General features: G+C 30.4%; 2 protein-coding genes across 4 annotated transcripts; both read left to right on the top strand.

Moving 5' to 3' along the window:
- The first annotated feature begins 757 nt into the window (after nucleotides 1-757).
- On the top strand, nucleotides 758-7,175 carry LOC143916474 (kelch-like protein 25). Its single transcript, XM_077437599.1, has 13 exons — nucleotides 758-894; nucleotides 967-1,149; nucleotides 1,220-1,426; nucleotides 1,563-1,614; nucleotides 1,887-2,044; nucleotides 2,121-2,323; nucleotides 2,388-2,585; nucleotides 2,690-2,860; nucleotides 2,937-3,089; nucleotides 4,180-4,331; nucleotides 4,420-4,630; nucleotides 4,736-4,910; nucleotides 7,007-7,175. The coding sequence occupies exons 1-13, from the start codon at nucleotides 840-842 to the stop codon at nucleotides 7,126-7,128; spliced, it is 2,040 nt and encodes a 679-aa protein (XP_077293725.1). The 5' UTR covers nucleotides 758-839; the 3' UTR covers nucleotides 7,129-7,175.
- A 1,410-nt stretch (nucleotides 7,176-8,585) lies between these two features.
- Nucleotides 8,586-15,895, top strand: LOC143917409 (kelch-like protein 35). 3 transcript variants are annotated; one of them, XR_013261056.1, is made up of 14 exons: nucleotides 8,586-8,769; nucleotides 8,865-9,050; nucleotides 9,124-9,345; nucleotides 9,416-9,467; nucleotides 10,821-10,975; nucleotides 11,068-11,270; nucleotides 11,343-11,540; nucleotides 11,615-11,773; nucleotides 11,863-12,015; nucleotides 12,125-12,273; nucleotides 12,350-12,569; nucleotides 12,638-12,812; nucleotides 12,911-14,197; nucleotides 14,496-14,572. XR_013261056.1 is itself a non-coding variant. In XM_077438913.1 (13 exons), exons 1-13 carry the CDS (start codon nucleotides 8,700-8,702, stop codon nucleotides 13,042-13,044), a joined length of 2,076 nt encoding a protein of 691 aa, XP_077295039.1. In that variant the 5' UTR covers nucleotides 8,586-8,699; the 3' UTR covers nucleotides 13,045-15,895. The 3 variants fall into 3 exon arrangements, 2 of the variants coding, with proteins under 2 accessions (XP_077295039.1, XP_077295040.1); XM_077438913.1 differs by having other exon boundaries at nucleotides 12,911-15,895; XM_077438914.1 differs by having other exon boundaries at nucleotides 8,600-8,769; nucleotides 9,124-9,336; nucleotides 12,911-15,895.
- The last annotated feature ends 456 nt before the right edge of the window (nucleotides 15,896-16,351 follow it).

Genomic DNA, 16,351 nt, shown 5'->3' with positions numbered 1-16,351 from the left:
TATCGTATACGTATTGGAGTTATTATCGATAATAACACTGAGCAACAAAAAATCACGTTTTGGAGTTACCAGAGCGGAGACAAGCCAATCTTTACTAAATTTGACTCATTGAATTCGAATATGATGATGATTTTTCTTGTTTTGCTCTCATTTACGAGATATGAGCGCTTAAAAAAATGCGCGATTTTTACAGTATTTTGGTTTTTGCAATCTTTAACTCACAATCTAGTTTTGTTGTGCTCAACGTGAGTATTGAAATCAATATTCAGATGTTTTTTTCAATTGATTGTGATTTTTTATTGTTTTAAAATACTTATAATTAATTGTCTAGTGAATTTTAAAAGTCAAAAATGTATATTTGGAGTCGGAGTCGAATTCGAATCATAAAATATACCCGGAGTCAGAGTCGGTAAATTTTGACCTGACTCCACAGCCGTGAAAAAAAACAGATGATAAAAAAATACGGGTTTGTCACAATGATTTGAAGGAATTATCCAATACTGAATTCAATATTAAAATTTAATTTTGTAATGAATAGTAATAAATTTTATCCCAAACGAAAAAAACAAAAAAAAAACGTATAGCAAACGAGGTAATAAAATTTCATTTCATTTCAAAAAACAATGTTTATATTATTTTTAACCTTTAACCTAGACATCATAGATAGTAATTTTTTTTGTGTTACAGAATACTACTGATAATGCTGGTAATAATACGAAGCGTAACCTAATTGTACATTATATATAAATATATATATATATATATATATATATATACACATATGTATGAACATATACAGTTGTCAGTTACGTTAGCCAAGCTTAAAATTCAACGTAGAAATGTACCGTTTTCTCACAATATTCATCACCACCTTTGCCGTGGTAGATTCCACGAGTGAGTATTACTCGTATAACTAATTAAAGTCAATATAACTAAGTACATACTGTTAAAATAAAATCGTTTCAGAATTTCATTGCACGACACCTGAAAACAAACCCGGATTATGCATACTAGACGACGATTGCCCACCTGCAGCGTCAATAAAAAAGCAAAATCTAGGATTAGAAAAGGATATTGAATTTATCAAATCTTTGTATTGTGGTCAAATTGAAGACAACATAAAAGTATGCTGCGACAGTGAAGAATTAAGTGAGTGAAAACCAAAACACAAACTCCTATGCGTAATTGTGTTTTGATAATGGTGTAATTTATTTTGAAGATACGTGCCCAAACATCAACGAGCCAACTCTTCAGATCACATGTCACTATCGAAGTCTAATCACAAAGTGTTCCGATCCCATGGTGACGCAATCAGTAGTGTACCCAACTTGTATCCCAGAATACGAACTGTCAAGTCTCAATTCTTTGAATCCCATCAATTGTGTGAACGGCACTTGGGACGGACAGATTCCACGATGTGTTTTCAGTTAGTATCGATTTCAATTTATTTATAATATGGCTATATTTAATATACATACATATAGTTTATACATACATATGTAGGTATATGATTTTTAAGTTAATACACAATAGGATTGCATGAAAAATTTACAATGTTTCAGGCTGCTTGGCCAAATGGAAATGTGATGCCCATGTAGTTGTCAGAACAGACAGGTTATATGTCGTATAAACTATCTACTCAATTTATACAAAATACTAAATCAATACTTTTTATCATTAAGTTTAAATGTTTATGTACATAACTCTTTGTAAACGTGACGTGTTTTAATTGCGCTCACTAATTTGAAACTGGCGCTATTTTCTTGGAAGGCTCAAACTATTTGCCCTTCGCTTCCGTATATTAATTTATTCATAACTAAAAATTGTAAATCATAAATTGCCCTTCTAAAAAAAAAAACATCTGTGCCAATAAATATATATTTCAGATATCCGGTAAATAGCAAAAGAGTTTCAGATGTAAGCCCATTTATACGAAATATTTTCAATTCTACTCCCGAAACTGCTTTTGTGAAGGAGTTGGAAAATTTCAGAAATGAAACGGTCCAAGCCGTAATTAACTTCATGAATTCATTAGAAACAAGTTGTGAGTATCTTATATACAATGGGCAAATGTACGTACCTAAATACAACACCACTTAAATATACATCTTCCATTTCAGATTGGAAAGTCTATCAGTATCCTGAGATAATAGAAATATCCCAAAAATTACAATCAACTAAAATCTATGACACTTGTGTTAAATTACTCGAAAGTCAAACGAATGAGTCATCGTACATATCAATATTGGAAAAATTTTCAGAATCAAACGATTCGATGCTGACAAATCAAGTCATTATGTACATCGAGGATAATTTTGATACGGCAAGTCAATGATTTTACTCGTCATCAAGTCCTAGGCTGTGTTTTTAATTTTAAAAAATTACAGTTGTCTACACAAAGTCTATGGGTACAACTGAATGAAACCCATATTTCGGAATTAATTTCGTCAGATTTTTTGAACGCTACCAGTGAAAGAAAAGTTTTTGAAGGACTGGATAAATGGACCAAACACAATTTCGAAAAGCGAAAAAATACCTTTGGAGAACTTCTCAAATACATTCGATTGGATCAACTCTCAGACTCAGTATATACATAATATAAATAAATAAATATTGACAATCGATGTTTGTATACATATATACATATATTGATTGTATTGATTCACCAGTTGTCTTTGATTCCTTTCAGTATGTAATGATAAACATTAGTCCCGAGTGTAACAGGCTGACTGAAGAACATACGCGGTTATGTAATAAATTGAACTCGAATCAAGAAAGCAAACAGAATGGGGTAAAAACACCCAGTAGAGGAGTTCAGAAGGACGATGATTTAGCAATTTTAGTCGTTTCAGTAGAATCAGTAAGTGCCAGTTGTAACATGGCAAATGTCCCTGAAAAAACCTGGGTTTTCCTGAACGAATTTTTTTTATTTTCAGTTCCATGCCAAGATTGAAGCTTACGATGTAGAGACAAATACTTGGTCCCATATCACTTCAACCGGACTGGAATATATATTATTTTCTTCTGCCGTATTTAATAATGAACTAATAATATTCGGTGGAGTTAACAATGAACAAGGATTTAATAAGGTAAGGTCAGTAGTTTCCTCCTTTCAAATGAAAAAAAATGAAGACATGTAAAAGTAATATTTATCAGCCCTAAGCTGCAGCAGCATACACACATTTGTATGTATTATCGATTATTGATTTTTATTTAGTTTCGAAATACCTACATCGATATATGTATGTACATATGTACACATGTACTTTAAGTGCAGACGGAAAATTCACATAGTACATAATATTTATTTATTTATTCAGAAAATTTTAGTGTGTTTTTAAGTAAGAAGTTTCAAAATAATTATCATACCGTTATATTTTAATCCCGATCGATTGATTAATTCCAATCAATTTTCAAAAAAAGACAGTGTCCTGTTTTGACTATTTGAACACCTCTGTAGAAAACACCTCCTGTAGTTTTTGCTTTCTTAACTCTACCTATTATTAATTTATTCCTAATTCTAGTTTTATAATTATGTATATCTCTTTTCCTAACTATATGATTATTAAAATATTTGGGTAATAAATTCTTAGCTAGTTTATATACACATTTTAAAGTGCTTAATTCTAGGCTATTTCTAATTTATTTTATTCTAAACAGCACCACAATGGTCTGTTTCTGTCAATTCCTAAAGCTAATATCCAACCATTTCAATTCATCTAACATTCTTACGTTTCCTCACATTAAAAATTGCACGCATTGCTCTATTCTACACTTTCTGCAGTTTATCAATACACAATCCACTAAATAGATTGAGCGCAATTATATATTAATATTTTACTTTTTATACTTAATAAATTTCAAAGTACACCAACTTTTTTTGCCATTTTTTTAATAACATAATCTGCGTGCACCTTAATTTAAAACTTAATTTACAATCCAAATAAATGCCTAAATACTTAAATATTATCTACTTCTTCTACCACTCTCCCATCCATAATCACATCAATTACAACGCTTTTATTATTCATCCACATCATCTTAGTCTTGCTTACGTTCACTTTCAGTTTATTCTCGCATAAATGCCAAAATACTATGAATAAAATCAAACATGAAAATATTTTTTAAAATACTAATTAATATTACTTATACATTTGTTTTCTACATATGTGTGTGTAGGTATTGTCTATAGATCTAACTACAAATAAAGTTACAGACTTTCCTAACATGTTAGAAAAAAGAGCAGCTTCAAAACCTGTAGTGGTCGGAGATTCGTTATATGTAATCGGAGGAGTTAATTTTAATAAAACTCAATCTACTGCCTTTGAACGGTGAATTGCAACATTGAACATATTAATTGTATGCACAACTTTGAAATACATATAGCGCAATTGATATAATGACCGGATTTAATTTCAGATATGACTCTTCAAGTAAAACGTGGAGTTTAAAAGCGCCTTTGCCGAAATCGCTGGTAGGCTTCTCGGCAGAATTATGGCACGAATCGATATACATAATCGGTGGTTCCAACGACGGAACTTATTCGAAATCTATATACATTTACAATACGATAACAAATCGGTGGTCCATTGGGTCCGAGTCGATGACATTTGCGAGGGTCCATGCAGGCGTGAGTCAACCGACCAACTGATTAATTTATTATTATTTAAAGTTTAAATAATAATAAATTAATTTAATAAAAATAAAACACGTTCAATATTCGTATGCATTTCAGTCAGCTATTGTACGAGGAGAATTGTACGTTATTGGAGGTCACAATGGCACGAGTGTGACTCCAATGGTCGAAAAATTCAACCTGAAAACCCGCAAATGGAAGAGAGTCGCCGATTTGCCAAGTCCATATGAGACTGTCTATGCGGTCGGCCATGGATTCAAAATTATAGTCATAAGTACATACATATATAATATTTTCTTTATACATATATAATATGAATAATATGTTTATATTGGCAGGTTTCCGGTTGTACATAGGTAAGGTTAAATTGGATAAAACTTAAATTTGTATCGTCAATATGGATGAATCTGCATTATCTTTCATTAAGGCTTAACAGTTAACATCTAAATATATACAGAGTGCTATGAAGCTAAGTTTCAAGCCTTTAAGGCAGTGGTGTCACCCTAATGGTTTACATGGGTTTCCGGAAACCCGTTGTTAAAAAATTATAATAAAAACATACCTCTTCTATAATTTGTTTATAAAATTATTTTTTTTAATTAAAATACCAATAATTTTATTTTACTACCGTCATCTATGTTTAAAACTAAGAACTGGATAGACGTCAGACACTTTTCTGAAATTCAAATTTCAAACGCGTCTTATGGTCCGTACGCACCAAACCAACGACGATTTTGGGCCAACTTTTAAAACCAGTAGCGTACAAAATATCGAAATAAAATTAAATTAAAAAATCGAAATTAAATATCAAAATTAAAACTATTATTATTATATTCAAATTAAATTCAAATATCAAAATAAAATTATAATCAATATATTAAAATTAAAATAAAATATTGAAAGTTTAAACAGAACATGCCTAATTTAAATAAATTTTCGAGATTGACCTAAAATTAGATTAGATTTATTTCGATATTTTGTACGCTACTGGTTTTATCCTGCTGGTTAAAACGTTGGCCCAAAATCGTCGTTGGTTTGGTCCGTACGCAGCATTACACGATATTTTTGCCGCTTCGTAATGGCAGAGGATACATTTACGTACATATATTGATGACCAAAATGAGCAATATGGCAAAGTATGAAAACGATCGAATAAGAGGTAAATTGTCCTCTGAATTGTAATCGTAAGTGAAACGTAAAGGAGGTTTGTAAAAATCAAAAGTTTCCGGAAACCCGTTAGAAATCTAAAAATTCATGTCAAAAATTATACAAATCTTAAAAATTGTTTTCGAAGGTAACAACTTCGAAAAGGTCACAGTCGATTACATAGCAGGTGAAAATAAAGGACGTTTTTTTCGAAATATATATGTATATATGAATTGAAAAAAATTTAGAAACCCCTTGTTCCAAAATTTGGGTGAAACCACTGCTTAAAGGCTTGATAGCTCATATCATTTAGAAAATTTTGAGTTACGCAGACATCAGTCCAAAGTCTTATTTATATATTTATTTATTATTTATTTATTTAAAGGTTATTACTTTATCTATGTTTTTTTTTTATTTCATTTTTAGTTAAAACACCAAAATCTCACAGTTAATTGCTAATACTGTCCAAGTTACAAGTGGTATGTTAGTCAATTATTATTTTATTGTGCCACTCATATTTTTTTCTTTTGACACATATGGCTGTATTTGTTTTTATTTGATTGAATAAACAGTAGAAAAATAAAATAAAAAATATAATTGACTAACATATCACTTTTTACTTGGGCAGTATTGGCAATTAGCTGGGAATTTTTTTGTGTTTTTACTAGAAATCTTTAAAAATAAAATTAAAACAAAAACCTTAGACTTTGAACTGAGGTATGTGTAGCTCAAAATCATCTAAATGATACGAGCTATCAACCCTTTAATGCTTTCCGCTTAGCTATATAACACCCTGAATTACATAAATCGAATAAAAATTAAATCAACTTTAAATTTAACAAGACCTCGCTCTATTTCATACAAGTCATCAAACAATCGATTTATGCAATGTAATTTAATTCCTTAAACGTCAAGTGTATACAAACAATCTCAAAACAGTTCAGTGCCTGAAAGATAATTTTCGAAATGCCAATGATCCATTTTTATTGCGAAAAATTGCTTTAAATTATGTTGTGATCTATGTATATGCATATAATTTCCTATAAATTTCACATGATTCATATTCTGATTAGTATAATAATTGTCATAAAAAAACTGTGTGATTAAAAATATACTCACGATTTTTCTTCATAAATACACACATATTTAATTAATAACAAAACATTTAAATATATGTCCAGAATTTCACTTAAATAATGCAATTAAATACTTTTTTTAATTAAGGTGGCCACAAATTATTCGAGTATCATACTAGAACAGACTTGTGGAAAAGATTAAAAGGAATGGATAGCACTTATTTTTACCGAAGCATGTTCTCGTTGCCGAAGAAACTTATTGTTCCGTAATTACATTGTACTGTTTAATAAATAAGTAAATAAACCCTTTATTAATAATTTTAGTTTTTTTTTTTACATCCACTGTATCTGAATTCAGATTCAGTAAACCTATAATTGTCTTAAATAACAAATGTAAATTAACAAATGAACGACAATATAATAACGAGAGATAATGAGAACCTATAAAGCAAATTTTATAAAATATAGAGTGGAAAAAAGAAAAAGTTTAAACAATTAAAATCTGACATAGCGAGAGGGTGACGAAAAAGGAATAAACTATCGGAATAGTGTGGTAATATATCCGGCAATCTGGACAATAGACGTTAATATTACGATTATTTTTCACCATCATAATAGTGGACTTGATTTCTACATATATTGATAACCAAACCGAACAAAATGGAAAAATTTGAAAACCTATGCCTGGCGAATATGAATAAAGAAAATCGAATATGTTGTCTACGAACCAACCAACCAAGGTTACATATATGCAAAGTCTCTTTCGAAATTATATATTAGATTAAAAAAATTCATGCGAAGTTTGATCGCCGATCTATGCTGATTCCTCTCGGCATCCCTGAATATGTGTATGTATGTATTAGGGATCCCAATCGAATATTCGAATTATTCGAATTCGTTATTCAAATACTTCGACAACTATTCGAATATTATTTGTGTATATATTTTATAATTAAAAATTATGTGTTTTTAATTTTAATATACTACATATATAAATGTAGTATATTGAATTATCCTTATAATATTTTTCTTTTGTTCAATGTGAAACTAAGAATAGGATTTGAGGATTTTATTTTTGATTTTTACACCTTTGTTCATTGTAATATTGTTTTATATATTATTTTCCTTTGGTTATTTTTTTTAATTTAATTTTATTATGTTTTTCTGCTTTTGCTTTTTTCTTTTTATTTTATGTATTTTACTTATTTTATTTTTTGTTTTTCTTCTTTATCAACTGTAAGCCATTGTGGCGCATTAGGGTCTTCCTTTCTAATGCCACAATGGTCCAAAACTATAAATGAATAAATAGATGAATAAATATAGTGTGATCGATGCTTAGTACATGTCATTACTTTTTTTTTAATTTTCGAATATATTCGTATAGCTCTTGATTTACTATTCGATATTCGAATAGTTGAAGTCAACGAATATTTGGGATCCCTAGTATGTATACACCAACCAACAAGATGGATAATGGGAAAATGTTTGAGTCAGAGCCAGAGTCGCGTTTTTTTTACATGAACTTAAAACCTAATCTGAAATTCGCAAACAAAAAGCGGATGATTTTCTTTAAATGATAAAAAAAATAGGATTATTTTTATATCATACACGTGTATGTACATATATTTTTATTATTTATTTTTCCTTGCACATACATACATATGGACATTCGTTCATATACATACATAGAAATGTTGATAACCCTTGTTTCTTATATGATATAACCTATTGCCCGCAGAGCAAACGATAAAACTATATCAATACATTTGACGTATCCAAATTGTTACATATGTACTTCCTTACGTTCTGTATTGTAGTGTTTTGTTCATCGACTTAAAATAATGTGTTGTTTAAAGAGACATTTACTCCTCTTCCTTTTCGTGGTTAACTTTTACTTTACATATAGCGAGAGTAAGCTTTTTTGATATTCCCTGCTATAGTAGTAGGTGTGTGTATACATTTGACGAATAGTTGTATACCTACGCTTAAGAATTGAAACCTTTCAGAATTGGAGTGCACCACACCTGCAGGTAAGCCTGGATTTTGCGTATTCAACGACGATTGTCCATCGATAGTGGAAATATTAAAGAAGAAAAAACCATCAAGCGAGGAGTTGGAGCTCTTCAGACAATCGTATTGCGGAAACGTTGCAAAGAGACACGTAAAAGTATGCTGCGACAAAGATACGATAAGTGAGTCAACTAATGTAATGTACAGTTCGATTTGAATCGAATTTGAGATGTTTATTTTTTTTGAATTTGACAGGCACGTGTCCAAGCATCAATGAGACAAGCGCTGCAATCAAAATCAGCTGCTACTACAGAAGTATACAAATACAGTGTGCTAGTAGCCCCATGGTGAACGCCACAACTGTATATCCGAATTGTAAAAAATCATACGAACCCGATCAATCCATCCAATACTTTTTTAATCCGATCCATTGTGTGAACGGTGCCTGGGATGGACCAATTCCACAATGTGTATCCAGTCAGTTTTATGCTAATTATTTTAATTTTAACTTGCTTCAATATGATTTATTACATTTATTTTTTTTCAGGCTGTAAAAAGGAATGGCAATGCGACGTATTTTTAATAATCAACAAAAAAAAGTAAATTCATATTTAAACCATCTTTTTCTAATTGACCATTTCTTATAATATTCGTAACAGTACTGTATTAGTTTCGTGTAAATATTATACAACTAATCAAGCATATATAAAAAAAAAATCGGATGCGGCCAAGCCATGACTTTATATAAGTATTTGAGGAATATAAGAAGGTCACAAAACAAAATTAGATAATTAAACATACATACACATTCACACATACCGGTTATGAAAGCCTTTTTGGTGCAAATTGAGTGTGAGCGCAAATGTTGGAAAGCTTACACAAGACAAAATTTCCACTTCCGGTTGGCGGATTTTGTTCAAAATTTTTTTATTACTTATAATCACTATAATTATTATACTCATTAAATTTCAAGAAAATAAAACTAATTTTAAAGGTCAAAATAAAATAATGAAATGTTGTTTTAAAAAAAAATACTTCTTCCGACTTAAATAACTGACCAAAACCTTATCGGCTCTAAGTTAGTACATAAACAACACAAATATAAATTTTCAGCTTGATAAGTTCAGAGGTGTGGAAAGTATCGTGGTCACAACATTTTTGACCGTTCTAAGAGGAAAAAATCCCACTTCTAGTTTATTAAATTTAGTGATTTTTTTTCATCGCAGTGATACAAGAATTATATTGGATTTTTTTTCGTGAAAAGCACGCATGTTTAAGGGGTCGAAAAAAATCGAACGAGAGTAAACTGCCACTTGCGGTTGACGGATGCTTACCAAAATTTACGCATAACTTTGGTATTAAGCTTAAACTTGTGGATATGAAATTTCAGTTCAATAAACCAAAAAGTTTCTGAGAAAAACATAAAAAACCTCGATTCTCTAGAGTAAAAGTACTACTTCCTGTTCAGGTAAAAATATTAGGGTATAAAATTCATAATTTCTATTACGTGTAAAAAAATTTCAGGTCTGATTCGGTTAGCGGCTTGGGAGATAATTGAATTCAAAAACTTAAACCAAAGAGGACACATATAAGGGGATGTAACACTTCCGGTCAACTTAAAAATTTGAAAAAAATTTACGTCATATCTATAAGAATTTCAGTTCAATAAGACTAACGGTGTTCAAAAAATACACAGACACACACATTTTTTCTAGATCTTGAAAACGTGATCAATGATCGATTCTTAGTTCGAATCAGTCAAAATTTTCGCGTGATCACAAAACTTAATCTATTGTTACTACGTACATAGATAAAGTAAAAAAACAAAGGTCGTATTCACATTTAGTATATTTCAAACTTTATATCTTACAAAATTTCGCCGTGGCCCTTAAGTGGCATCTTTAAATATTTTAAAAAACTTTATTGATTTTTACTTAAAAATAAAAATTCAGGTACGCAGTAAATAAAAGAAAAGCTTCAGAAAACAGCAAAGTCTTAAATAAGACCTACAATTCTTCCAAAGAAGCCTTCATATATGGCACGGAAAACATTAGCCTTGAAACAATACAAGCTGTTGTAACTTACATCAACTCTGGAAAAACAACTAGTAATATAAATATAATAAATACATCTACCAAGCCGACATCTACATACACACATATCATATTTACATGTAATAATAAATTTCTCTTATTTCAGGTTGGAACATTTATAAGCATACAGAAATAATTGACATGGCTAGAATATTACAAGCATATCAACTAGAAAATACTTGTATCAAACTATTGCATAGTCAATTGAAAAATACGAATTATTTTTCGCTTTTGCGTACATATTCAGAATCAGAAGATTCTCTGCTAGCAGATCTAATCATTACGTATATCGAAGATAATTTCGAGCAGGTTGACTTTAATTAACCAAAACAATTAACCATCAACTATTTATTATACATAAATGTCACAAACTTTCTATAGTTTTCTGAGTCAGATGAATGGAAACAACTGAACATAACTCAGATCTCTGCAATAATACAGAGCGAGTATGTGAACGTCAAAAATGAAGAAACCGTTTTGAAAGGGCTGATGAATTGGATAGATTACGATTGGAAACAAAGAAAGGATCACTTTATAAATACAATAAAATATATACACTTCGATCAGATTCAAAATGAGGTATCGATTATGATTTTATTACATATAAACTTTCGATTTACTAAAAATGTAAACCGTTTTTTTTTCGTTTTTAGACTATACGCTCAGATATTTCTGGGAAGTGTAAATCACTCCAATCTTCATTTAGAGAATGTTTTGATTTGTTCGGAAAACTTAAGCAAACCAAGACAACCTCGAAAAGAGGATGGTTAAAGGACAAGGATTCGACAGTTGTAGTCGTTTCATTAGAGAAAGTAAAAAAAACACACACACACAGAAATGGCATAGTTTATTTGACTTGTATAGTTTTGTGAAGAGTTTATGATTATATTTATTTTTACAGGAAAATTCCAATACTGAGGTTTACAATTCAATAAACAAGTCGTGGTCTATTCTCGATAAAACTAGACAACGGCATACATTATATTCTGCCGTTGCACTTGACGGAGAGCTGATAATATTTGGAGGAGTTGATAATGAGCATGGATTTAAAAATGTTACCACTTATTTAATTTCTTAGTTTTATATCTAGATCGGCAACAGATTGAAAATAATTAATGTGTTTTCTTCAATTGATACTATGAATTTAATTTTTCTTTACACAGGTGACATCGGTAAGTTTGAAAACAGCTATCCATTCGCAATTGCCTCCGATGCTAGAAACGAGAGTGCTTTCGAAATCGATTGTGATCAATGGATATATATACATCTTAGGGGGTATAAACTTCGATAAAAATAAAAAGACCATGGAACGGTGAGCGTTTTATTTTTGCTTAATAATTTTCTTATTAATTATTCCAGAACATATGTAATGAGCGATTAAATTTAAGATACGATCCGACAGCGAAAACATGGAGCAACATGGCGCAAATACCGGTGTACATGATAGGTTTCTCAGTGGGGACCTGGGAAGGAAAATTATACGTAGTCGGTGGAAGCGATGGAGGAGAGAAGCAAGAAAATCACATGAAAACTCTATATATTTATGACACGCAATCCGATAAATGGTCTCTCGGAACGCCCATGGAATTTGAAAGGATTCATCCCGGTGTACGTCAATCAAACGTTTAGATCAAACTTCTTCAACGGAAACATTAAATAAAAATCGTCAAATTCAGGTTGCAGCCGTTCGAGGGTATTTATACGTAATTGGAGGTCACAATACTATGAGCAAGACGACGGTCGCAGAAAGATTAGACTTAAAAACCATGAGATGGAGGAGAATTGCTGATTTGCCGATCGCCTTCAATACCGTCAGTGCAGTCGGCTTCGGATTCAAAATTTTAGCCATAAGTATGTACATATACACACCGCTTACAATATACATATAAAATTTAAAAAAAGATACACTTGATAATATAATTAATGCAATATTTACAATTTTTCACAAGGTGGCTCTGAATCATTCGAGTATGACACTATAAAGGATCAATGGTCAATAACGGAATCGATGGATGATAGCTATTCTTATCGCAATATGTTACTGGTGGAAAAGAAGGATCTCGGCGACGATTATCTTATTTAATATATTATATTACTAGTTGATGTACCTACATATGTACATATACAAAACCGACTGGATAGAGTTGTGCGCATAGTATTTGAGGAATTTTGAAGTACAAAATTACCACTAAAATTTTAAATGGCTATCATGCATGCTCCATTCAAAGATTCTACAACGGTGGCTCTCATTACAAACATCATTATTCTTATCTCGCCCAGTCTTTTCCCCTCTCTGGAGAGTTTGCTTTGTCCAGAAAAGATGTTCTCTTCGCATCGGGATTTCTATCACTTAACCCCTCAACGTCGGCGAATCTTACGTATATTAGTTAGTTAGGAACGAAAAACACGAATTCTGGACTTCCTTCGATGGACCCAGTGGAAAACATTTGTCGCGTCAAGGGAAGATTAAATAAAATATTTCATTGATTTTAAGCAATTTCCTGTGCCCCCAACTATTCGAATTATCTCAAAAAATTTTTGAAAAAGTAGTTTTTTTTTCATATATCCCTTATTTGCGAAAAATTTTGATTTTTTTAATATAAAAAAAATGTTATACATTATGTATTGAAGTTTATTTGAGTTGATTATGATAAGTTTTTCAAGTCACCGTTTCGCTCAGAAAAAACTAATGCTTAATTCATCGTTTGAATGGGGGAAGCGTTATTTTCAAAAATTCGTCATTTTTTTCATGTTCCCGTAATTATTTTGAAAATAAAAAAAAACGTTGAGCTTCCTTGGGTATAAGCTTTTAATTTGAATACCAAAAAAAAACCCAAAAATTTTACGAATTTTATAAAATATAAAAAGGCCAAAATAGCCTGTTTTGACATAAAACGTGATATTTTGCGTCAAAATAAATCAATTGGCACAGGACATTGTTTAAAGTCAACGAAATTTGTTATTTAACGTTCACTAGATATGACAAAAGTTATCCACTAGGTTCATCGATGAAATACGCATTTTTCGCTCCGACCTAATATACATACATATGTATGTACATATAAGATATTTATAATCCAAATTCGTGAAAAATTAAACATCTACTACTGTATAGTATTTTCATTCAGCATACCTTACTAATTCTTTTGATTGTGATCCGTATACATACATATATGCAGTGGCGGACTGGGACTGAAATCAGTGCATGCCAGGAGTCAAAGGGGGCCCCACCCAGGGTTAAAAAAATTTGTCCCCCCCCCCATATAACAAAATTTTCTTCTTTCCATCACGCTAAAAATCAAGGGCAAAAAATAAATAAAATTTTCAAAAATGGGAATAAAAAAATTTAGGTACAAGAAAAATGGCAAAAGCAAAATAGATCCATAATTTACATTGTATATTTCGTTTTAATCCTTGTCCTAGGTAAATAGAATGCATCGTAAAAGAATGCGGCATAAAAGCGGCTTTTACTTTCGGTAGAAAACAATCAGGGACGTCATTTCAGCTTTTTCTTGGAGGGGGGGGGGGGGGCAGGCAAAGATTGGTCAAATTGAATTTTTTTTCAAAAAATCTTTTTTATATCGGAATAAAAATGGAAAATATACAATATGAAAAAAATAAGCTTATTTTTGAAAATATATATATAAAAATATCTTATGTAAAAAGCCAAAAAAGCGCCGCAGGCGAAAATTTTTTTCCAAAAATCTACACATGGTCGCAAAATGGTTAACAAAAGTCGACCATCAAAATGTATCACTATATAAAAAAAATATACAAACTTTCGGAAAAATAAACGATACACATCTGTTTTTGAGACAAAATAAAGTAAAGGCGACCTTTCTAACGATTCGCTCAATGGGATGAACAGTTTCTAAGAATGTTACCCAAGGCATACCACTTAAAAACCAAAATATATTTGCTTCAAAATAATAAAATCTTTTTTTTTCAAAGCACATAGCAGCGATTATTTTATTAGTTACACAAAAGTAACATAATATAAGAAATAAACGCAGCATTCATAGATCCATAGTATCTCATTAATCATTAAATTCATAATATTTTCTAAATTCACCTATTTCTTAATTTAGGGGGGCGAGTGCCCCCCCCAAATTACGTCCCTGAAAACAAAAAATGCATAATATTTTCAATTAATGTTAATCGAAAATCGAGATTTTGGGGAGGGGCCCCTATCCTTATTTCTATATACATGGATGTGTCTAGATTAGGAATAGATTTTATATTCGGAAACTGTTTAAAATTGTGTATTTAAATCTTACTATATCGTCGAAGTATAATCAAATGTTATTTTGAAAGTATGTATGAAGTAAATTTAAATCGCTGGTTGATGATGAATCGTCCTATCAAAATTGTTTTAAGCAATTCAGTTTATATTATTCACGGAAATTTGTTTATTCCCATTTTTATTTCATTAGGTAGTTGTTACATAGGTTGGAAATATTAAATAACCTTGAGGTTGGAAATGGTCCCGGTAAAAGGGCCCAAGCAAATGTTGAAACTTACATTTCGAGCCTAATAAAAAAAGGTAACCGATCCTTGGGCTGTTAAAGCAGGTATTAGTTGTTTGTGTATATCGTAAGAAATTTGTTTTGTTGAAATACCCAAACTCTAGGTCCCAAAGTGCAATATGCTATAAATTTTTACACACGTGAAATAGTTAAAAAGCTATTTAATTTTACTGAGGGCCCATATTTTCTAACGGATAGTGGGGCCCACATGCCATCGGGCATGTACGCTTGTATGGCCAGTCCGCCACTGCATATATGTATGTAATATCATAATAGACTTATCTATTTCAAAGCGGATAGTCTAAGAGAAGAGTATCTGATATGTAAAATTGTGTTTTTAAAAATGTAAAATCCAACAATGCTTTAGATGAAATAAACATTAGTACTAAGATCAGGAATACAAGATCCAATAATCTTGTTTTTGTTATCTAACATAAAATATGTACATATAATAGCACAATTTCCTCGATTCGTCACCTTTACGATAGTATGTACATACATTATATATATATATATATATATATATATATATATATATATATATATATATATATATATATATATATATATATATATATATATATATATATATATATATATATATATATATATATATATATATATATATATATATATATATATATATATATATATATATATATATATATATATATATATATATATATATATATATATATATGTGTATGTACATACATAGGTGTGCCCTGATATATTATGTACAGTAATAAACATAAAATTGCTACTATTTTCAAATCTAAAATAATTAGACTAAGCTGTCGTTATATATCTATTAGGTTCTTCCTATAATGCAACAATGGTCCAAAACTTTTAAAAATATATTTT

This window comes from Arctopsyche grandis, chromosome 9 (assembly GCF_051622035.1).
Source record: "Arctopsyche grandis isolate Sample6627 chromosome 9, ASM5162203v2, whole genome shotgun sequence".
Classification (NCBI taxonomy): domain Eukaryota; kingdom Metazoa; phylum Arthropoda; class Insecta; order Trichoptera; family Hydropsychidae; genus Arctopsyche; species Arctopsyche grandis.
The sequence above is the reverse complement of the archived record's forward strand: the minus strand, read 5'-3'. Positions and strand labels throughout refer to the sequence as shown.